The 23,487-nt window shown below is 44.7% G+C and overlaps 1 protein-coding gene across 2 annotated transcripts in view; it reads right to left on the bottom strand.

The window, feature by feature from the left end:
- The window catches only part of LOC114791845 (vacuole membrane protein 1-like), a 49,356-nt gene that overhangs the window by 21,005 nt on the left and 4,864 nt on the right, over positions 1 to 23,487 (bottom strand). Inside the window, exons 5-7 of one of the 2 annotated variants that reach the window (XM_028982329.1) lie at positions 22,452 to 22,562; positions 9,646 to 9,816; positions 6,161 to 6,292 (exon numbers count right to left, since the gene is read on the bottom strand). In XM_028982329.1, coding sequence (XP_028838162.1) covers positions 6,161 to 6,292; positions 9,646 to 9,816; positions 22,452 to 22,562 — 414 coding nt within the window. Of the gene's footprint in view, positions 1 to 6,160; positions 6,293 to 9,645; positions 9,817 to 11,385; positions 12,143 to 22,451; positions 22,563 to 23,487 lie in introns of those variants that run through there. The other variant, XM_028982330.1, reaches the window with a different exon arrangement.

Here is a 23,487-nt window from a genome sequence, read left to right as displayed (position 1 = left end):
TTCATTCAAACAGCTCCTGCCACTTTTAAATATCCATGCTCATCCTTTAAATCACTGCAGGTGGATTTTTACTTTATCAAAGGATCCTGTTTCAATAGGTTTGCTTTAAGAATTTATTTAGGCAAATTGGAAGCAATTTTGCAAAGTGCAACAGAAAAATACTTTAGCAAAACTGCGACAAAAACAGAAGAAAACTACCTTGGCTGATGCAGTTTGAGCACAAACATTTTAGCTGAAAAGAAATATGCCCTGCAAATAAGAAATTTGTAATCACTGTTATGTTTAATTCAGATAATAAATGCAAGACAGAAACATTTCAAAGATAATGCCAGCAAAAGAAATGCTGCAGTGGTCTAATCGGGGAATTGGTATTTAAAAAGCGAACATACAAGACTGTAACAACCTACAGGAAGTTATCTCTTAGCAAATTAAAAAAAAATTGTAATTAATTAAAAAAAGAACTCAAATTAATATACTGAAACAGTTTCTTTTTCGAAATGTCTGAGTCCTTTAAATTCTTTGAACCCGAACCGAGCAGAGCACCACACCTGGGCCCACACCACCAGCCATTAACCCTTCATTAACCACCCACAAAGTCCGTCATCTTCTACAGAGACAATTTCTCTGCTTTGGGAAATGAGAATTCAGTTATTCAGCCACCTCATTTCTGCAAATTCTGCCCTCACCCCCCACATGAAAAGAAAAGAAACGTTTAAATATACATTTGAGAAAAATCCCCCTGCGCTGAGCCGTTTCACCCTTTGCCTCATACTGGGCACCTTTCAGTGACTTTCTAAAAATGGCATTATTAACGCAGCTCGAGAACAAGACCAGACTCCGGGCCCATTCCAGTGACTCACATTCCCTCTAATTCTGCCCTCTTCTGCATGGACAAAAGCCTTTTCACAAGTGACACGGACATTTTCCTGAAAGTGCCCTTCGCCGGGAAGAGGAGGGTTAAAGGTTCTTTTCAGGGTTTCTGGGAAGCTGCTGGGAGCCTCCAGCCTCTCACCTGAAGCATCTGAGCAGCAGCACCTTTCTGGAAACCCTTTTTAATAGAGTTTTTAACTGCTTATGCATCCTTTGTCTGCTTGCGCTCTATTTCACTTTGCATGAGCGGGACTACATGTTCACTCCATAATTATAGCAATATTAGTTTTACAGACACATGCTTCTCAAACATGACCCACATTAGAGGTTCGAAATGACAAACCTGCTTTAGCTGTAAATGATTCTGTATTTCGCTAAAAGAATGCTTTTAGCTTGCAGAACTGTACCCAAATATGAAGGCAATCACATTTCAATCACAAATTTGTTCATTTATAAATGAATAAATCCACATTAATTTTTTTTTTTATAATTAAATCAATGATCGGAATGAGAAAACAAGATGCATTAAGCAACTGAGTTTTTAAAACGTTTCATATTTGTTGTATGGTACAGTACAATTACTTATGCAACATTATTCCACTCAAAGTGAAACTAATATGAGAGGCACGCAAAACTGGAATAAGGGCCACAGACGCACTTCCTCTGGCGCATTTCTGATCAGACACACGCCATTTTTCTGCAAGTGAGGTGATGCAGACAATCTCTGAGAATCCTGCTCTGAGAACTAGCCCTGATGGTTCTGTGGTGGGCTTGCTCCTATTTTCATACCTAAAATGGCCATGTACTGAGTAATACAGAACCGAGAGCAGAAGGAGGCGGGGGTGTTTAACGGACAAACGTCTGATTGGCTCAGTTCAAATTTTTAAACCTCCTGCCGACCAATAGCCACAGGGGGGGCTTACCTAATACATACAGCCAAGCCTGATGCCACACAGGGACGTGAAATTAATGCAGATGCCTTACAGTGGAGAGGAACATGACCTGAGTCACATGATGAGTGGATCGGGTAGCTTGTGGTGGACACTGGATCTTGTGCACCAGCTTTAGAGAATGAGTCAGGATCATCAGATCATTATGGTGCATCAGAACCTCCAGACATGTACATGCAATAAAAGGGAAAAAAAAACTTCCCACCCAAAGATGATTTCTAATTAATAAATATACATATTTTATAAATACATATTTTAATTTTTGCACATTCCAGACAGCATTGCTTTCTTTTACGGCTTTCTGAACGCGGTATTCACTCGTCTTTTTTCCTAATTATCAAGGCAAAATTTCTGAAATGACTCAAATAACACTGGATACGTGATGCAAGATTATTCTTGCAAATTCTTGAGTCAACAGGACAATTGTAAACTGAACCATTTGTTTGAAAGACAATTAAATACAGAAGAACAAAAAAAAACAACAACCCTGGTCTCTTTGTTCTCGTTTTATGCCATTTTTACAGCCACTTCCTAATTGTTACACTTCCTTTCTTGAGGCGTGATAGATTTGGATAATCCATAAGCCCCACCCTCTGCTTTTTCCAAGAATCATGGAAAATTACCATCTTGGCAACTGCTGCCATGCACCCCAACCAGGGCTTTGCCGCGTCTCCCGGGGCCGGACTTACGGGCGATTTAAAGAGGGGGGATCGGATGCCCGCCGTGTTTTTTCCCCCCCAATTTCACTGTGACCTGAAAGTACAGTTACAGTAAATCCTATCTCCTGTATCTTTTCTACATTTTACTGCATATTTTCTATATATTTTTTTCTTCTCCGTAATCTAACATGTTCAAAATGACAACAGGTGCTTCAAGGTGAAATACAAAACAGGTAATAAAAAAACAAGAAAGAAATAAGCACTTTTAGGGGGAATAAGAGTCAATCTAATCCAGGTACCGGACAGATGGCCAATAATGACAGATTGATCTGAAGAGACCAGATCTGTGTACATATTTTCTCATCATTGCCTGATCAGACTAAATGGAGTGAAAGATTTTGAGGATGAATGGCTTGACATACGTGGGAATTTGAAAGAACATGAGGAGCAGAGGATGGAGAACAAACGAGCAACCTCCCACCATTGTTTATATATTATTATAGATATTTTTTAAGACAGATCCAGGTCTCCGGACAGTTCGGTACCAAAGTTCACCGTACTTATTTCTCACATGCCTTAGTCTACCCCGTGTGGCACAGGAAGTGAACTGATTAAGGGCGCCTGATGCAATCTGAGCCACCGAATCGTTCCAGAAAAAAAAAAAAAAAAAAAAGAAGAAGAAGAAATGCCAAATCTATCACGCGCGTACTTTAAAAAAAAAAAAGGAAAAATGCGCGCCCCGGAGTCCACGTTGACAAATTCTTTAACAAGCTGTGGTTGAAGGGAAGCTGGTTCCTTTCTGACTCACCCCCTCCTTTCAAACAGTTTACTGGAAACACGGGGGCCGGCGGAGGGAGGGGGGACTTTCAGAGAAGTCACGTGACGGGGCAGGGCCAAACCACAGCTCCGCCAGCCCAGCGCCGGGGAGGCACATGCACGCCCGGCCCGGCCCGGCCCAGCACAGATGTCTCTGAGTCGGGTTACCCTGCTGCCTGGGAGTTGGCAGTGAAGAATTCACAGAGGTTTAACCCCTTCGCTGCTGGGGTGTTTTAGGTTCACTTCAAAGGAAAGAGGCTTGTAATGATTTATTGAAAAAACTGTTTTATAAAAGAAAAAACAATAAAATAACACACGTATTATCCAGTCACCAGTTTCACCTTTATAGTGTTTTAATTAAAACACTGTACATGTGTTCGGGTGGAAGAAGAGTCGAGGCGAGTGATGACCCTTCCGTGACCTCTGAGTGAGGACACAGGAACCCAGAGCTGATACCAATGGCAACCACACACACACAGAATACGACAAAGACATATAGTCAGGCCGACAGCTCCAGGGAAAGATATAAAAAGGAGACAGACAGGCACTAATGTTCTACATTTTCATAAGCCAAAACCAAATGACATCATCATCTTCGCTGACTATTATGCATCGTCTCTGCTGTGAACTGAATATCCACATATCCTCAGGTGTTCAGATTGAAGAGAAAAAAAAAAAGACATTTTTCCCCCAAAAAATAAATCTTTCCAGATAAAAAGAGCACCATTTTTGGTCAAATCCTTGGCCAAAGCTCGAAAAGTCTACTTTGACGGCGGTGAGAGGACAGCGGCGTCGCCCGGTTCAGCAGCATCTTCCCATCTGAGGAGGAGAGGATGTGGGGATCCTGCACTCGCACATGTCAGCCACCCCGGCCACGTAGAGAGAACAAAGCCGCCGCCGCCGCCAGATGTCCGCACACTAAACATCCCATACACTAAACGGACGCCCTGCGCAGACCGCCGTGTGCTGGGCAAACGAAGACCGAATGAGAGCAGGGGAAAGAGAGAGAGAGAAAGAGAGGGAAGCACAAGGCAGAGAGAGAGAGAGAAAGAGGAAGAGAGAGAGAGAGAGAGAGAAAGAGGGACTGTCAGACAAGAAGGGAAAAGAGAGAGCTGGTGAGAACTGAGACAGAAAATGAGCAAAAAAAAAAGAGAGCCTGTGTATAAATGTGAGCAAGAAAGGAGAAAGAGTGAGAGAGAACAGAAAAGTAATGAGAAAGACTGAGACAGAAGACGTAAAATAAAAGCTCGGGAGCAAAATCGCGCCCTGGGCCGGCAGATTAAGTGGTGGCTGAACGCTCTTCTGGGTTCCGTGCGGTCGCGTTCCATCCTCTCGGTTCCTACGACCCGATCGCACTCGCTCTCCAGGTTCGCTCCGTCTCCGTCCATCGCCGTGCTTCGTTTCAGCCTCTACGTCGCCGGTGGCCGCTGGACTTTATTGTGGCGTCTGCGTGAGCTCTGATGTCACGACCGGCGATGACATGTCTTGCATCACAGTGAGGAACCAGGCCACGTCCGTCACCGCGAACGTTGTCTGTGCTACCCAAATCTAAATCCCGTTCGGTGCACCGACCAAGACCAGACGGCGAGAACGAGGGAGGAACAAGCACTCGTTAAGCGTCTCCTGGGTTCTACCTCCAGGGCTTCCATTACCTTAATCTAGAACACGTCATGGAAGCGCTCATCTAGAACATTGGTCCAAGTGAGGAGATCCTTTCTCAACACCTGTGTTGAGTGCAGAGCGTGTAACACAATATGCAGCATCTGTGCAGCACTCTTCTCTGCTGCTGTTGACCGAGGTGAAACTGATCTCCTCAACTGGGTATTTTTCCACGGCACACACTGCTGGAACCTTCAGTTCCAGAGAACTGGAACCGGGCTTCCCCCCCCGTTTCCACTCATGGTTCCTGCTCGAAGCAGAGTGCAGCGGGTGGCAGCCAAGATGTTCAAACGAAGAAGCGTGATCACGGATCCTCATGTGGAGAGGAAGAGATCCAGCGTGAGCTGAGAAAATCTTACGGGAGAACTCGGCTGCAACCACAAGTCAGACCGGTCGTTTCCAGAGGCTGGAGGATAAAGGTCCTGAAGCTCTGCTGCTCCTGTCCCGTTATTTCATGTGCAGTGAAAAAAGGGCCCATGATAACGCAGATAAAAGTGGCTTCCTGAGAAATTGAGTAAAACTGTGGGATGCAACCTTGGAAACTCAATCTAAATTGGAGATAGGGATGGTAGTAGCCTAGTGGGTAACACACTTGCCTATGAACCAGAAGACTACAGAGTCACAGGTTCAAATCCCACTTACTACCATTGTGTCCCTGAGCAAGACACTTAACCCTAAGTTGCTCCAGGGGGACTGTCCCTGTAATTACTGATTGTAAGTCGCTCTGGATAAGAGCGTCTGATAAATGCCATAAATGTAAATGTAAATAAATGAGATAGGCCAGAAGATGGTTACATATCCGTATTCAAAACCACAATAATGAAGCGCTTTTGATGTTGTTTGTTTATCTGCTTTTAATTTACAGTTTATTTTCAACTGTTATGTAGTCTCATAGTTTCCTGCAAAAGAAAACAAGTGTGCAATCCATATCACAATAAGCAAAATTATATTATGCTAATTTTTCCAACTGCTTTATAGAAACAAACCTCAATCAAAAATTTTCACCCAGAAGTCTCTTTGGGAAAAACATGTGATGTGAATGTGATAGTTCTGTAAAACCCGAGGCTCAGAGTGAAAATGCAGGACACACAAACACTAAAAGCTGCAATAAAAACATAAAAAGAACCATATAACTGAGAATAAATGCCAGTGAGTAAAAGTGGCAATTTTGTAAATGAGGTGTGTATTTGTGAGTGAGACCCACACCTGTGCATTGTCTCCCTGTTCCAGCATTTCCTCAAACTCCTGGTAATCTTCGTCATCGGGCCCCGCCCCTGACAGCCTCGCTGCCCGGGCCATGAAATATGGAGGAAGTTCTCCAATCGCCGTGCCAGCACCCTTCAGACATGCAAGCAAACAAGAACATGTTAAGTCAGAGCTGTTGGGCCAATCGTGAGTTTCCATTGTACAACCAGGACCAGTTGGGTTCCAAAGGAGGAATCTGGGGTTTCATCCAATATGAAACATCAGACTTTGTAAAAACTAAAAAAAAAAAAGGAATAAATGTTACAAATAATTTCATACTTTTCTCCATCTGCATCAAATTAGCAGGTCTGGATAGTGCAGGGTATGGTTTGTTATAGTATAGAACAGTATAGGATCATTTCAGTAGAGTTGTACAGTTTATTATTTTATTAATTGTTAATAAATGTGTTAATAAATGTTAGAAAAAAATCATAATTTGGTCCATTATGATAAGCAGGCCTGAATTGTAGAATGTAGTACAGTATTGTACAGTACGGTACAGTACAGTGCAGTATAGTATGATAATGCAGATGCAAATGCACATGAGAGTATATTGTATGTCATCATAGTATATTCTTATGCTAGTAAAGCACAGATCAGAAATGTATTCCAGAGTGTAGGCAGTACAGTTCAGGGGTGTAGAATAATAAAACATTGATACAGTGTGGTGGAGAAGAAAAGCTCACAGTACAGCCGGACTGAGGAGTGATAGTACGGTAGGGTACAGCGGGGGTCTGTAAACGAGTGTATTAGAGCACAGCACAGTACGGAGAGTACGGTATTCAGTAAGAGCATGGTAGAGCGTGGCGAGAAAATAGGAAAAGAGGAAACGGCCGATCACAGAAGATAAACAACAACAACGTTCTCATTCATTTTTACAGAGAGAACCAATCATCTGAAGCCCTGGCACAGAGCGGCACATTGTTCAACACAAAAACTTTGCGTCTGCGGTGTCACTTGGCGCGTCATTTAATCGGGACATCCTGTTCCTTCTCAAAACAAAATGCTTTGATGAGAGCCGCCAAATTTTCTCATAAAGCAGTTGGCCCTTAATCTCCCAGGCAGCTGCTCCTTTCATTAGTATCTGTGTGTGTGTGTGTGTGTGTGTGTGCGGTGTCCACATGCAGGACTCAGTGATGACTGAAATCTTTGACTCAAGCACCTGCCCAACTGGTAGTTAAAGAGACCATTTGTGCAAGATGAGATGGGTTGGGCAGTTTGTACAAGTGTGTGTGTGTGTGTGTGTGTGTGTGAAGAAGAAATGCCTCAATTTCAAGCACCATCCTCGGAAAACTAGTGCACCCAAAAACGAAATGAAAATGCACCATCACGCACTTGCATGTAGGTTGGTGTATCTGACGGTGTGCTCTCAGCTTCGTCTGACTGCACTGGATTATGTCTAATGGCGAGGAAAACACCCATAGTTACCGCAGTGTTTGGCAGTTCCGCTTTCCACAACACTCTGTGGGCACTGCCAGTCCCTTGGGATAGGGTGGGCACACCCATTAGCCAAACCCAGCTCACCCTGCTGAAATCTGATGCCGCCCAACAGATGAAGCACGCGAGAAGAGGAAGCCCTGGGTAGAAAAATGAGGGAGCGGCAGTGGTGGCGATGGTTGGTATTCAGCCAATCAACAAGCTACATGTCTCGATAACTAGGGTTGCCCAGTCAAGGACCAAATCATATGAAGTGAAAGTGAAGTGATTGTCATTGTGAAACACTGCAGCACAGCACACGGTGACACAACGAAATGTGTCCTCTGCTTCTAACCGTCACCCTTGGTGAGCAGTGGGCAGCCATGACAGGCGCTTGGTGGCACCTCAGTGCCACCTTGGCAGATCAGGATTCGAACCAGTGGTGGGGCAGTGGTGGCCTAGTGGTTAAGGAAGCGGCCCCGTAATCAGAAGTTTGCCGGTTCGAATCCCGATCCGCCAAGGTGCCATTGAGGTGCCACTGAGCAAAGCACCGTCCCCACACACTGCTCCCCGGGCGCCTGTCATGGCTGCCCACTGCTCACTCAGGGTGATGGGTTAAATGCAGAGGACAAATTTCACTGTGTGCACAGTGGGCTGTGCTGCTGTGTATCACATGTGACAATCACTTCACTTTAACTTTAACTTTAACCGGCATCCTTCTGATTACGGGGTTCTGCCCTTCACCATCCCAATGTCCATCTATCAGTGGTCAGTAGCTGTCCTGCATTTGCAACATATGGCTAAACTGATTGAATGTTGCACATTTTACTACTGATACAAAGCAAACTTTCCAGGAAAGTTTCCAGGATGACAAAGAAATCTAGATGTCGAGAGAGCTGATAACGTTTTACTAGCCTAGCATGCTGCAGAACATCTTTACCTTCACTGAAGGCACTGATAAAAATCCCTTCCTGTTTTCCTGAAGATAACAGGAGCACTTCGCCGGAGACGAGGCGCGTCACCGAAGGGGTCTTTTGTAAGCGATGAATACCACAGTTGGAACCACAAGCCCGTGCTTCTGATACCGTCGAGGTGCTTGGAGACGGCCGATCTTCAGCAACTTTAAGGCCGCGACGCTAACGTGCACTAATACTGAAGCCAAATTGAAATTAGAAAATGGTGGCATGCATTCATCATGGCCCGTCCCCTCCTCACGCAACTAAAAACGACAGACGCAGAATCGTCATCTTCAAACATTTTTGATGTAGCTCCGCAGAGAACATTTCTAAAGCGCCTACTACAGATGCTAACCATGCTAGTCGCTAAAATCAAATCAGTGTAGATAAAATGTGAGGAAGGAGGTGGAAGCAGAGGAAACACCTGTCGGTTTCCCGGTCAGTGAAGTGCCATTTGTGCACGTCTCTTCTGAGAAGCTTCAAGGTCCCCTGATATGATATTTCTTTTTCTTTTATGTTGGTCTTGTTGGTCCCCTAAAACATGCATCTGAAGTATCTTTCCAAAATTCAGCCTTGGTGCAGAACCACAGCCACTTTGATCCAGTCCCACAGTGAGATTTCCCAGGACACGCTGTTTCGGTGTCTGTAGCTTTAAATGCTAATGAGGAGGAGAGAGGCGAGATGGGGAGGAGAGTGGCCTATAGAAGTTGAGGGGTCATTCGCAGAAATGACGCCATTCACCAACCACGATGCAGACAGGAAAAATTAATCCCCTTATGACGACATAAGGGGCCAAATTCCAGATCCGACCGTCTGAGCTGCCGCTCTCTGAACGGTGAACCAGAATGGCCAAAGCCCTCTTTATACACATGGCCATTTCTAGCCACTGCAGGACCATAGACGGGCTCGGGGAACACCATGTGCAGAACACCACGTGTAAAAGCCACGCAGCTCTGATCTCACAGACAGGAAGAAAACCACAAGCCTCGTGCCTGAGGTGTGAAACCACCAGCAGGACGTAAGAAGGGGGGACTTCAGACGAACCCCAGGTTATTTACCAGCTCACTCACTCACCCACATGCAGGCCTCCAGCCGGACTTTGGAGATGATGCTCCACAGGGAGATGGCCCTGTCCCCGGCAGGTTCTGTTGGGGAGCAGGTGATCTGGTCGGGGTAGGGCGGCTCTGGGAAGTCCACGGAGCCACATTCATATGCAGCCAGGGTCACCGAAGCTATGTGAGGGCCCTGAGGAAACAGACAGACAGGAATGACTTCATCAGCTCCACATTTCAATACAAACCATCAGCTAAGCCTGAATTTACATTTCAAACTGAAATATTATTCATCAGGCAGAAGATTAAGTAAATAATGTTATTAACCATACCATTTCTGTGATGAAGAAATAAAAATTGAATCAAAAATTGAATTGAATCCCCCCGACAGGTGCAATATATGTAAGCTGTGGAACAAGCAACTTTTATTCATTAAAACCAACAAAAACAAGGACATTAGCACCGGACACGCCCTCCATACAAACCTGGGGAGAACCTGCAACCACACGAGTCAAATTACTGAGAGGGCCGATGTCCCGCCGCACAGAAAAACAGCGCAGGCCTGAGGTGAACCCAACTGCCCAGCCACTTCCTGCGCGCTGCGGGTCCGAGCAGCCGGGGGCAGGCGAACGTTCCTTCATCACGTACAGCGGAATGGAAAAAAAAAAGCTTTACAGGCGCTCTCCCACAATTACCCACAATTCATCACTTGTACTACACTGGAATAAGAGTAGCGATGAAGGGCGAAGATAAAAAAAAAAAATACCAATAGTCGTAACTATTGGTTCAGATCGTACCAGGTAGAACTTTTACATTCAATTTGCTGCTTGAAAAGGTGCAGGAACCTGGATAACGCAGTGAATTCGTTGATCTGCTGGGCTGGTATAGCCGGTATATAAACGTACTTTACATGACACTTCAATACCAGTCACTCACTCATGACACTCACTTACTACCATTGTGTCCCTGAGCAAGACACTTAACCCTAAGTTGCTCCAGGGGAGGACTGTCCCTGTAACTACTGATTGTAAGTCGCTCTGGTTAAGGGCGTCTGGTAAATGCTGTAAATGTAAAGGTAAAATATTTGTATTGTGTTGCTGTCGTGCAATTTTAAAAGAGCAGTGTATCTCTTTTTCTTTTTCTTATAATGTTGGAACCAAATGTCTGTCCTGTAGTTTATGCACAGATGCAAGGAAGGCAGCGGAGGTTACGGAGGTCATCACATCTGCAGCATTATATGACGCGTGCGAGCGTTTGAAGAGCTGCAGATTGCAAATAGGGTTAAAATATCCCCAAATGATTTATGACACATTTTTATATTCCTCTACAATTACAAAGAGATAATAAATTATACGGGAAAGATCACAGGCCGTGTCAGATAATGAGGATGTAACACAATACATCTTGAGGCGGAAGGTCATAAAGGGAGGGACACAGAGGACGACGACTAATAACGACTGCAGCCTAAAGCAACATGGAGGATGGGACTCCACATCAAAGCAGGTCAGGCAGAGCAACCATTAGCAGAGCCACACACACATACACACATCTAAAAAAAATGAAAAATAAAAGAAATCGCAGAAACCAAAAAAAAGTTTGTTTTTTTTATTAAAAATGGACAATATTTTCACACAATTTTAGGAGATATTTGTTTGTAAATGTATGAATATGTGAAAACACACACACACCCACCCACAAAACACAGAACACAATTCTCTCAACAGTCGGACCTCTTCCGCCCCCATGTCTACCTTTCACCTACCTCGCCTATTCAGAACACAAATCCACGAGTGACGTGTCGGACCTGCTGAGAGTTTTACTCGGACCAGGCCCGACGGTCAGATGCGGGGAGGGTCCGGCGCAGGTCCCGGCGCAGGTGAGCGCCGCGGACGCGTGTTTACATTTTCCAGCGTTGACCCCGTGTACTTTGGCTGAGGGTTGTTAAGAGAAATGGGCCGCATGGAGCCCGATGGGCGTGGCCTCCTGTTTGAAATGCGGCGAGAGCTCGGCGTGGGAGGCGAGCGACCATCCCTGCACTTGTCTCAACGCATCAGCCCCCACCCCACTGACAAAACGATGGCTGTTGCCTGGTGACGTAGTCGTTGCTGAATGACGCACTAATGACACAAGCAGGATGGGATCTGCGCAATCTTATGCCTCTGTGACTTCTGCCGCGTGGAGGAGCCGCCCAACTTCCGGAGGGAGTCCAGGCTGGGAGAACAGGGTGGGTCGGTGAGACAACAGGGCAGCGTGACACGCATTCAAACACACACACACACACACCCACTACGAGGACACACACCACTGAACTTCTGAATTTTTTAATGTTGATTAATCTGGGTTTCACACTGTTAAAAGGAAAGTGATGACGGGACGTTAGAGGGGACATGACAATCTTAAAAAAAACCAAGAATTCCAAAAATTGACAAAACTGTACAGGAAATCACGCCAACTGTACACAGGGTACAAAAAGGTCATTCAAACAAACACACCTAATTCTTCACTCATCTTCTTTCTCACCAGCTGCTTCCACATATTACAGCAGAGTCTCTAAAATTCAAGTTCTGTACAAAGAGAGGATGCATTGCCACACACACACACACACACACACACACACACACACACACACACACTACGAGGACACACACCACTGAACTTCTGAATTTTTTAATGTTGATTAATCTGGGTTTCACACTGTTAAAAGGAAAGTGATGACGGGACGTTAGAGGGGACATGAAAATCTTAAAAAAAAAACAAGAATTCCAAAAATTGACAAAACTGTACAGGAAATCACGCCAACTGTACACAGGGTACAAAAAGGTCATTCACAAAACACACAAACAAACACACCTAATTCTTCACTCGTCTTCTTTCTCACCAGCTGCTTCCACATATTACAGCAGTCTCTAAAATTCAAGTTCTGTACAAAGAGAGGATGCATTGCCACACACACACACACACACACACACACACACACTCACACAATCTGGGAACACAGGAAACTCCACTAACACAGTCTTGCTTTTCACATACAAGACATTTTCTGTCAAACACAGTGTGAGACATTTAACATATGCAGACTCTGGCGCCATAATCATTTCTTCCATAACACTATGGTCAACGATCAGTTAGACAATTCAGATTCTCTCTCTCTCTCTCTGTCTCACACACACACACACACACACACACACACACACACTCTAACTTGAGTAAATGGTCTCCTTTCTGGCTTGTGCTGAAATGTCTACATTGGAATGCTGAACTGTTTACAAAACAGAAGCACAGACCCTCAGACTTTCTCACACACACACACACACACAAACACACGCACACACACACACACACACACACACACACACACACACACACACACACACTCCTCTCGCTCATGCTGTTCTGATGAGTCGCACACACATACATTCCTAATGCACGCAATTCTTCGCGATGAACCTCAAAAAAGCCCACGACCGAATGAATCACTATAGGCAAAACACCAGCGTGTATGATGGGTAAATACATCGGGCTCTTATCAATGCACTATGGGGCATCAGTGGAGGAAGTAGCCAGAGGTTAAACAGAGCTAAGTGAGACACAAAGTTTGTTGTTTATAAGAACGATCTATTTCTAAAACGGAGCTGACTGTAATATTTTCATTAATTCCGTGCTGAACATACATTCAGCCAGCACACTTTCCAAAATTCACTCCTGGCTCAATCGCATTCCAAACATTTTTGCAGCACATTCTTTACATTTCTGTAAAACACACACACACACACACAACATGCTTTCAAATGGTTTAAAATGTTTGCAGTAATCATACTGAAATGTAGGAAATTTATTGAATAGTACAGTGGTATTATTAATGTAATGAAATAGTGGCAAATATAATAAAATAGTGGCAAATTCCAGGATGGACATTTGGTCTTTTGGGATTTTATCTTTTTATTTTTTTGGTTATTACGAACCAAAGATGTTGGCAGTGTTTTTAAGCTCAGTGTGTTATGAGTGTTGCGTTTGCTGTTGCCAGTGCTGGGGCTGAAGGACACGATTCTGAGACATGAATTAAGTTGTCTGCAGGTCTGTGTTTCTGTACCTATATGGTGATATAAATGGTATATAGATAATATAGTGATGGTAATGTAGAGTGTAAAAGACTTTTCATGTTGATGGTAATATAGAATGTATGTAATATGAAATTAATCAACAATAATGCTTATCAGTACCAAAAAAAATAAAAATCCCAAAGGAAAGGGGTCCTTTATCGTGAACTTAATCTGGTTGCATCCTTTTAAATTCACACCAGAAAAGCAATAAAAAAAAAAAATCAAATGAATGAATCAATGTTCTTCGTTTGCTGCTATGAGATCACGTTTTTATTTTTCAGTTGTTTGTGGCATGGCTTCGAGCTATGTTGTGAATAGGTGTGTTCATGGCTTTTCAGCAGATATTTCGGGCGGTGCTTGGGGGTGGTTAAATCTCGCGGCCAGAGACGACACAGAAATGACCTTCAGTTACTACACGGGTTTGGCCCATAATATAAAAAAAAAAAAAATCCATTACTTCTGTCTGGCCTTCAACAGTGCTAAAAGCTCGACGAGAGATGGAGAAGTGTGTGTGAGAATGAGTTAATAATATCTTCCAGGGAACTGTTAAAACGCTCTTTCACTCTGCATTGGAAGAAGAAAAAAAACTGCATTATGTCAGCAGCTGTGGAGCTCATAAAAGCGCCTCTTTTCTTTCTTTTTTTTTTCGTCTGCCCCCACCACCCATTCCAGGAGCCTCGACCATGCAATAATGGAAAGAAAATAGCGGACATTTTTGTGGCGGGCCACAGAAACCAGCTCCCTGGAGTCAAGACGGGACCGAGATCGCCACAGGCAGAGGTGAACAGAGATGGGACGTCCAATGCAAAAACTTTGCTGGGGATTTGAAGAGGGGCACGGGGGTTCCAATGGATCTGGCAACCCAATCACAAAGATCTGGCAACCCACAGGAATCTTCTGTTTAACATGACATTCCTCCACACGCAGCGAGGGACACCAGGGAACATGATATCATAAGTGTTTCTCCTCGGCGGAGGGTGAGCTGTTTGTAGACACGGTGCAGAGTCTGGTTGGGAATTTCGGCGGGATCAAGAGGACCGTCGGAGCAGGGGTGGGGGGTGGGTGTCTTCCAACCACATCAGACCCGGTGGCCTGCATGCACAGCCCTCTCACCACTGCTGTCACCAGTGATATCATGCAATGTGCAAGGTGGCCAGACTGCGATATTATTAACTTTTCCGTCTCGTAACATGAGTGTGAAAAAATAAATAAGTAAAACCATACGTGGTCAGATTACAGGACCTTCAGGTTGCTGTAGTCCAGACGGATCAGGCAAAGTGGACATTAAAACACGAGTCTGGAAAGGAAGATGGCCATGATGGACCACTGTGGAAAAGGGACGCATGCTCTTAGATCATGGAAAAAGATAACAGCTTTCCACTCCGACAGTGTGCAACAACAGGAAAACGATGAGGTCACAAAACACGCAGAGGGATAAAAACATTTGTCCAAAGAAAAAAAAAAAAAAACCCAGGAGGAGGGGAAAAAATGTCTCGTGTGTGTCTGGTGGAAATACAGAAGTGAACCTGCTGTTTATTCTCTAGGCCTGGATTTAGAGCTTTTTCCCTTTTTTTAAAACCAAGCCACTACATTTGGAAGTGATCAGGTCTCAGCAGAATTTCATAATGATAATACAATGACAATAATAATACTCAGACTTTGATGGCTTTACATTATTATGATTATGTGACAAAAGTCACATAATAAACAGGCTAATAAACAGGTTAGCTAATCCAATTCAAATCATAAGAAATAAAAGACATTTTTGAGCTGCATGAATGGATGAGTGTGTGTGTCGGTGATGAAAGACTGCCGTACGACAATGGGTGCGTGGGCAGCCGTCTTTTTCGGATGGCGACGGGTCGGCCTCCACCACATGACCTCACTCATCTACACAAAGGCAACCAAAGGTCTGGCACACGTGCTGCACTGGTGGACGTGTGGGAACAATTCTGTAATATTTCACATAATATTCGCCAGCGCTGTCAATACTATACTTCTTGAAACATTAACACATAATTATTTCCCTTTACTTATTATTACTACAAAGTGAGTCAAATGAAATGACCGATGGGATGCTGAAATCTGAAATGCATTGTGGGCTGACAGCTGTCGTTGGCTGCTGGTCAGTGGCGCTGTTAGTGTTTGCTGTCGTTGCTTTTAAGGTTTGCCAGAACTAGTATTTAAATAAAGAGTTTATAATAGAATAATAAAGCGCACGACCACTGAACTCCAGCAGCGGCACAAAACCGCGTGGTCATTTCTCACACACGTACACACATCCACACATCCACGGCGAGGAGTCGAGCTGACGGGCGGCGGGCTGCATGTTGGGTTTGGACCCGGCGACTCGACCCGCTCCCGACTGGCTTTGCCGGAGCTCCTGCGGTTTCTCATGCTTTCCTGTTCGGAGGTTCCGCGGGTTCACCCGGCAACGGCTTATTCTTATTGTTTTTTTGTTTTTTTTTTATTTCCCCTACGGGGACAATTGAGTCAAAGGGGAAGAAAAAAAAATCCCGTACAGCTTATCCACATACTTCAGATGTTTAATGGGTGAGAACGTGATTAGAAATTGTGAATCAGCAAAAGTTGCAAAAGAGGGAGAGACAGAAATGTACAACCACCCAACACACACGCACGCACACACACACACCCCGACACACTCGGCTCATTATTTACACAGGCCTGCTGGTATTTGGCTTTGATTGAGTTTGGAGGCCGTGATCGAGTCACGAGATGTTTTCCCGGCTTTGTCACCGGCGGCCCAGTGGGCGAGCGAATCAAAGGGAGCGTTTGTGTTCGCACCCATGATGCAGCCTGGAGGGCAAATAACGTGAAGGAAGAAGCTTTTGTCCCCCTCACCCCCCTCCAGATTATCAGTCACGACTGAGTAGCTGCACCACGTGCTGATGAGCTGCTGCCGTTGCGACATGCCGGCTTTTCAGGACCGAACGAACGAAACCCGGTGCCACGGAGGAAAAAGGTCACCACTGGCCGCACATGTGGGTCAAAGGTCACCGAAGTCTAGATGAGTGCCACTTATCCCGCTTGTGTAACATGTAATTAGCCAAGAAGCACAAAAAAAAGGTGGAAAGTCAGGGTGGCTCCGACCAGACATGCAGATGCACCTTTGACACAGATACATACCTGTCAATCCCCACCCTCCCCACATCATTTCCTCCCCTCCGCATTAGATGCGGTTTCTCTGAGGAGGTAGAGCGAACCGAGGTCTAAAGATGAATCACCACATGGCACAAAAAAGGGCGGGGCTGCGCTAAAGGGAGGCTTTGTGAACAGTCACGCCGAGGCAGAGGGGCAGGTGTTCACCAGGGACTAAAGGGAGGACGACACGCCCCGCGGCTTCCTTTCCGTGTCACTTACCCTCCCGTTACGAGATGGGACACAGGACTGGGGGCTTCACCACAACACTAATACGACTTCGTCTCTCACCCGGAGCAGCTTCCACTCACTAATTACAGACCTGAAGTTCTAATTACGGTGTCTGCACACTCAGCAAAGAAATGGCGTTTTGTGTGTCTATTTTACTTTTAGACCGAAGAGCTGATGTGTGTTTTATGTATATATTTTCATATTTAATTTACCACACTGTGAAAAAGTTTCAGCCAGTGGAGCACCTGATTAAAGGTTTTTCATCCCCCCAACAGTACCCGTGTAATTGTTCAGAAAATGTAAAACGCAAATAATTCCGATTAAAAAGTGAAATTGGTAATAATGTTGATGTTGATATGTATAGGTGTTCTAGAAGAACTGGGTGTCGGTCTCTCCCAAATCTGTAAACTAATGAATGATCACCTACAAGCGAAAGTCTACAGATGGAGAACAAGATTGTATTGCTGCTCGGAGAACAATAACAGAACAGTCTCTTTCGCTACACCAATATACGGGTTTTTCCTAAATTAAATAAATTGCTTGCAACTTAGATAAACTGTGGTTTTGTTGTCACTGGTTGGTTTTGCGTGGTACTGTGCAACAGTGCTGTATTGTTATGTAACAAAACCGGATGAATGAACTATAAACTTTTAAAAAATAAATCAGAAATCGTATTCCTATGTAAAAAAACTTTTTTATAATAATAATATAATTTATTTTGTAATGAAACTTAAAACTAATGAAACTTTTTTGCTTCAAAAAATGTATAAATATATTATGTATAAATAATGTCAATTACTTGATTTTGGAAGCATTTGATTCCATTGTCTACAGCTGGTCTTGAGTCTACTATGTTTTAAAGAAAAATGCAAATATTCATTTTTAAAAATTTGCATATGGATACAAGTCAGTATACTTCAGAAAGACTGTACAAACTTCCCGCTGGGCTGTGAGAAAAGAGATTATGGAATGGTGGTGACTAACAAAAAAATAGTCAAACGCTAGTTTTTTTCTGCACAAACCTAAGGTGAAATTTTTGAGGTGCTATACAAGACATAGCACACAGGGAATGTTTTAGAACGAATTCTACAATTCTTGCCGAGAACCCATAGTTGGTAGAAGAAGTGGTCCAGAGGAAATTATAAAAAGAGATTTTCTCACACCAAAGGCTGCACTAGTCCGAAGCTACACCCTGATCTCGATTGCGGTTCTGTGCAGTCGCTGCTGAACTGGTGACAGTGTAAGAGGACTCAGGCTGTAATTACCAGAAACTGAAAGTTAATTTGAGGGGCGTAGAGCATTCGAGTTGCATGCACCATACAGACATTGTTTCAACATGCAATTTAGTGATTCTGGGCGCCGCTTCTTGTAGCAGGAGGTGAGGGCTCGTCTCCCTTCAGTGAGCACGCATGGGGCTGTTTCTGAGAAAGAGAGAGAAAAATATATACATGTGCTACTATAAAATCACGCGGATTAAAAATAACGCCTAACCCTGGTCTTTCAGATATCACAGCCACAATCAAAAATAGGGTCCAAATGCATGCACACACACACACACAAGATCTCCCAAACAGCAGCTTTCATCTCATTATAGACCTGTATACAGCAACCTTTAATAATTTTAAAAAGTCTTTTATGGTTTTTGATTTACGCAGAGGCTGACCAAAATTGCTTAATGACAGCGGCAATTACTGAGTGTAATTTAATGTCAGATGTCTCAGACAATTGACACCAGTCGCCAGAAATTTTCTTCACACATTATAACAGCTCCCAATCAGAGTGAATCTGAGTCAGCATAAATCCAGACAAAATCTGGACCCCCCCCCAGCACTCCGGGCTCTTTTATTCCGCCTGTGATTTATGTGATTAGATCAGACCCACTACGAGGGTAATCAGAGGAGGTCCCTGTTCCGCCCTTCCCGCGGGTTGGGCGTTTGAGGTGTGTGTGTGTGTGTGTTTGGGTATGGGAGGAGCCTACGCTTCTGGTGGTTTGGCAGGGTTGACCCACTGCTGTACAGTCAGTGTGTGGGCGGATGTTCTGTTGGGCAGATGCAGACGGTCCAGGGCTGCCGTGATTGGATGAGCAGATTGGGGGGGGGGGGGTCTGTTGGGCATGTAGCAGAAACACTGAGTCATGGTTGATGAATGCACACGCCCTCCGAAACGCACACGTATGTGTGTGTGTGTGTGTGTGTGTGTGTGTACACACACTCCTCCAAGCACTTCGTTCAGTCATAACAGTTTCTTTGTTTTGGCTCCAGTCACTCTGCCCCTTCTAATCTGAATCTGGAGGTCAAGAACTGAATCTAGACCCTCAGGGGCATCATTACTTATGATTATTATCTATTTCAGGGGCAATTCAGACATTTAAAGGGAAAATCAGGTGCATGCAATAAAAACGACAAGACGGGTTTACCATTTCGGCGCCATTAGGGTGCACGTGCACACTCTACTGGAAAAACATGGCCAAGGCCCAACAACAAATCACCAGGAATCATGATGCTGCACTGGCCACAAATTTTGTTTCAAAACAGAGGAAAACGGTTCTCACTGTGGTGAGAGTAGGCATAATAATTAACAGAAAATATACTGAAACGTCGAATTTTCCTACTTTCAACATCCCTTGTTGGTATTGGTCTTTACATGGAGTAAGCAAGTCATTGTGTCCCCCACATTTTCAGAAAAATATCCCTGTAAACACCAGACATCACACCCTGTGGACACATTCAGCCTGGATGCAGTCAAACAGCAAGTGCAGTTCAGAACAGTCACATCAGCAACAGTTGGCTTAGAAAAGGTACAACAGTGACATCTAGTGGCCATTAAGATACAGCTCCAGAGCATGCACGGTCACAGATATCTAGATATCTAATTCTATAACAATCCCTATTTCAAAAGATACCAATGGATCTAGATGCCAGTTAAATGACATCACGACCTGACTACAAAACTCTGTAAAGTAAGGTGTCTCTTCCATTAGATAATTGCAAAGCTTGTCTCATGACTGCAGATATTCCCATTCTTTGGTGAGCTCTGGCAGAAATCAAGCAGGTAATTTCTCAGTTTCTTTGACACTGAGCACTTGTGGCTTCATAAACACCAATATATTTAATTCAGATAGATATGTGAAAATGTGAATTTCAGTCCATGACTTTTGTAACTGCAGCCTCTGGTGGCCAAAATAAGAATGACAGCAAAAGTAGGACTTCATTTTCAGTTTAAAAAAAAAAAAAGGGAAGTGATTGTCACATGTGATACACAGCAGCACAGCACACGATGCACACAGTGAAATTTGTCCTCTGCATTTAACCCATCACCCTGAGTGAGCAGTGGGCAGCCATGACAGGCGCCCGGGGAGCAGTGTGTGGGGACGGTGCTTTGCTCAGTGGCACCTTGGCGGATCGGGATTCGAACCGGCAAACTTCTGATTACGGGGCCGCTTCCTTAACCGCTACGCCACCACTGCCCCAAAAGGAGTTCCCTGACCGGGAATCGAACCCAGGCCGCGGCGGTGAGAGCGCCGAATCCTAACCACTAGACCAAAACTAGACCACCAGTTGTCATCACTCCATGTTAAAACCTCATTTATGAAATAAATACTGTATTTTTAAGTATTTTTTATAGAGCAACATATAAATGTAAACATTCTTAATCTAAGTGAAATGTACCATCCATTAAATGTGAAATTGTTCCTCTGGCTATGCTGATTAAAAATATATCAACCTGAGAGTTTTAAGTAAGAAGTGGCCCAAATGAGCATTAAATGCAAAAGAAAAAAATTAACAGATCATCTCCCTGTTACTCCTCATCTGAGCCTCTTCCACACATGATCAAGTTCAAGTTTAGCAAAGTTCAAGCTTTCAGCTACATACATGTTAGACATTTACATTACATTACATTTACAGCATTTATCAGACGCCCTTATCCAGAGCGACTTACAATCAGTAGTTACAGGGACAGTCCCCCCCCTGGAGCAATTTAGGGTTAAGTGTCTTGCTCAGGGACAATATGGTAGTAAGCGGGATTTGAACCTGAGTCTTCTGGTTCATAGGCGAGTGTGTTACCCACTAGGCTACTACCAGCCTACAATGAAATGAAACACCGTTTCTCTGGAACCTGGTGCTACATGTAACATTTAAACAAGGTCACATATTAGCATAAAGTGCACATGTGTGACAGACAAACCGGCTGCATGAAGTGCAAACGTGAGACACGGGCAGTGCAAGACAAGCAGTGCAAGAATAACAGAATAACAATACAGACAGCACTAAAAACCAGGAAATGACAAAAAAGTAACACTTAAAATGTATTTTTAGGTGCACATAGATGAAAAGTTCAGTGCACCGAAGCAACTAATGCAAAAAGTGTTTCTATCAAGTCAGGACAACATACACACACATGTGTGTATGTGTGTGTGTGTGTGTGTGTATATATATATGTGTGTGTGTGTGTGTGTGTGTGTTTGTGCATGTGCGTGAATAGATAAAGCAAGCACTAATCAAGAATCCAAATTTCGAGTTAAAAAGATCATGATATGTTATTTTGGGATGCCTCATCTGCCTTCTATGCAGTCGTACCCCACACCCACCACCAGTGGGAGCCATTGCACTGTTCAAAAAGCAGAGGGGGAAGGAACGGTGTCACATAACTCAAAAACGGGGATAAAGACTCAGTAAAACCCCCATCTTAAATTACATCTAGGGCAGCTAAGTAGGCCTTCCACACACAGAGCCGGCTGCGCACTTCCAGGGCTTACCGTCTGCACAACACTTCTGCTCAAACTGCGCATGTCTAAAGACTACCAGATGTTTGGGAACTGCTGCTGCTCCGCTCTGGCTGCGCACTTTTCCCCGAGCAAAAAAAAAAAAAAAAACAGAGAGAGCGGGAACAGGATGGATTCAAGAAAAATGTGATTGTGAGAAGGAAGGATAGCGAGGCTGGGTGGGTGGGAGGACCAGAAAGATAAACAGAGCGAAAGACAGGGACGGAGGGTGGGCGGGAGAGGGGCACGCGAGATCGAAAACAAGCGCACGCTGGAGCCAGCGAGGGAGCGAGCGAGCGACAGGCCTCTCCCTCGTACACACAGAGGGGTCAACGGGTTTGCCCGTTCCCGGGCTGCCTGTCAGGCGGCCAATTCCAGGAACGGAGCAACAACACACGGACAGGAACCAAACACCTCCTGCACAATATTAATAATATATATGTGTGTGTGTATATATTTTATATATATATATATATATACACACACACACACACACACACACACTAGTGAGTCTGGATGAAGGGAGACACGACAGACACAAACACTCAGGCGTAGAGGAAAACGCAGTCTTACCAGGTACAGCAGGAAGGTGTGCAGGCCGGTGCCCAGTCCCACGGATGACAGGACCCCCAGACCCACCCAGTAGGCGCACCACAGCAACTTCTTCTCCAGATACACGACGTACTGCGGGGGCAAGACAGAGCGGCGCACTTCAGAGCCTTGGGAGGACAGGAGAACGGTGATAAAGATCGGGAGAGGGAAGAGAGGGGAAGGAGAAGGAGGAGGAGGAGGAGGAAGAGCGCTGGTCAGGAGCAGCGAGACGCGGGGTAACGGAGTTCACAACCGCGAGAGAATAAGAGTGTTATTCTCATCCAGGCAGCCAAGTCTTACACAACACGGCAGCAAGGACAGCCAGTCCCCTCTTCCTCCATCTCTCCCTCCCTCCCTCCCTCCCTCGCTCGCTCGCTCGCTCGCATGCCCGCCCGCTCTATTCATCGCTCTTCACCCATTTTTTCCTGTAATCTCACACTCCATTCTCACCCTCCCCTGTGCTCCACAGATCCAGAAGGAAAGAGGCAGGTTGGGGGTTACAAGAACATGAGCTGAACATTCGCAAATGTTGCCCCGCATGGCTGCTCTCGGGACTGTGTACCTTTCACATCCACCGCTACTTCATCCCCCCCACTAGTCATATTTACATCATCTAATACATCCACATTTTGTGATTTAGGGCCATATTTTCATAAACCACTTGGCTACACGCAGGGGCAGGTTTCATAATGTAACATCCACTAGTTCCCATATCAAATACTTTAATGGAAGTGAAAAGTGATTGTGTGAAATGTGCATTAAAACCATAACCCATAGTGAGCAGTGGCAGTCATTTGAACCCACAACCCTTCGGTTACAAGTCCATTTCCTTACCATCTAGACCACCGCTGTCCTAATGGGTCTGGGAAGTGGGCGTCGTCCTGAGATGTCTATAGCAGCAATTACGCTTGTGGCACATGCCACTGCGTACAAGGGGTATTAGGACCGTATAGAACAGGGTGAAAAGGAAAAGAAAGGGAGCTAATGGGGGGTAGTAGTAGCCATGTGAACCAAGGTT

Source organism: Denticeps clupeoides, chromosome 6 (genome assembly GCF_900700375.1).
Source record: "Denticeps clupeoides chromosome 6, fDenClu1.1, whole genome shotgun sequence".
Lineage (NCBI taxonomy): Eukaryota > Metazoa > Chordata > Actinopteri > Clupeiformes > Denticipitidae > Denticeps > Denticeps clupeoides.
Note: the sequence above shows the minus strand (reverse complement) of the source record. Positions and strands in the feature narration are given on the sequence as shown.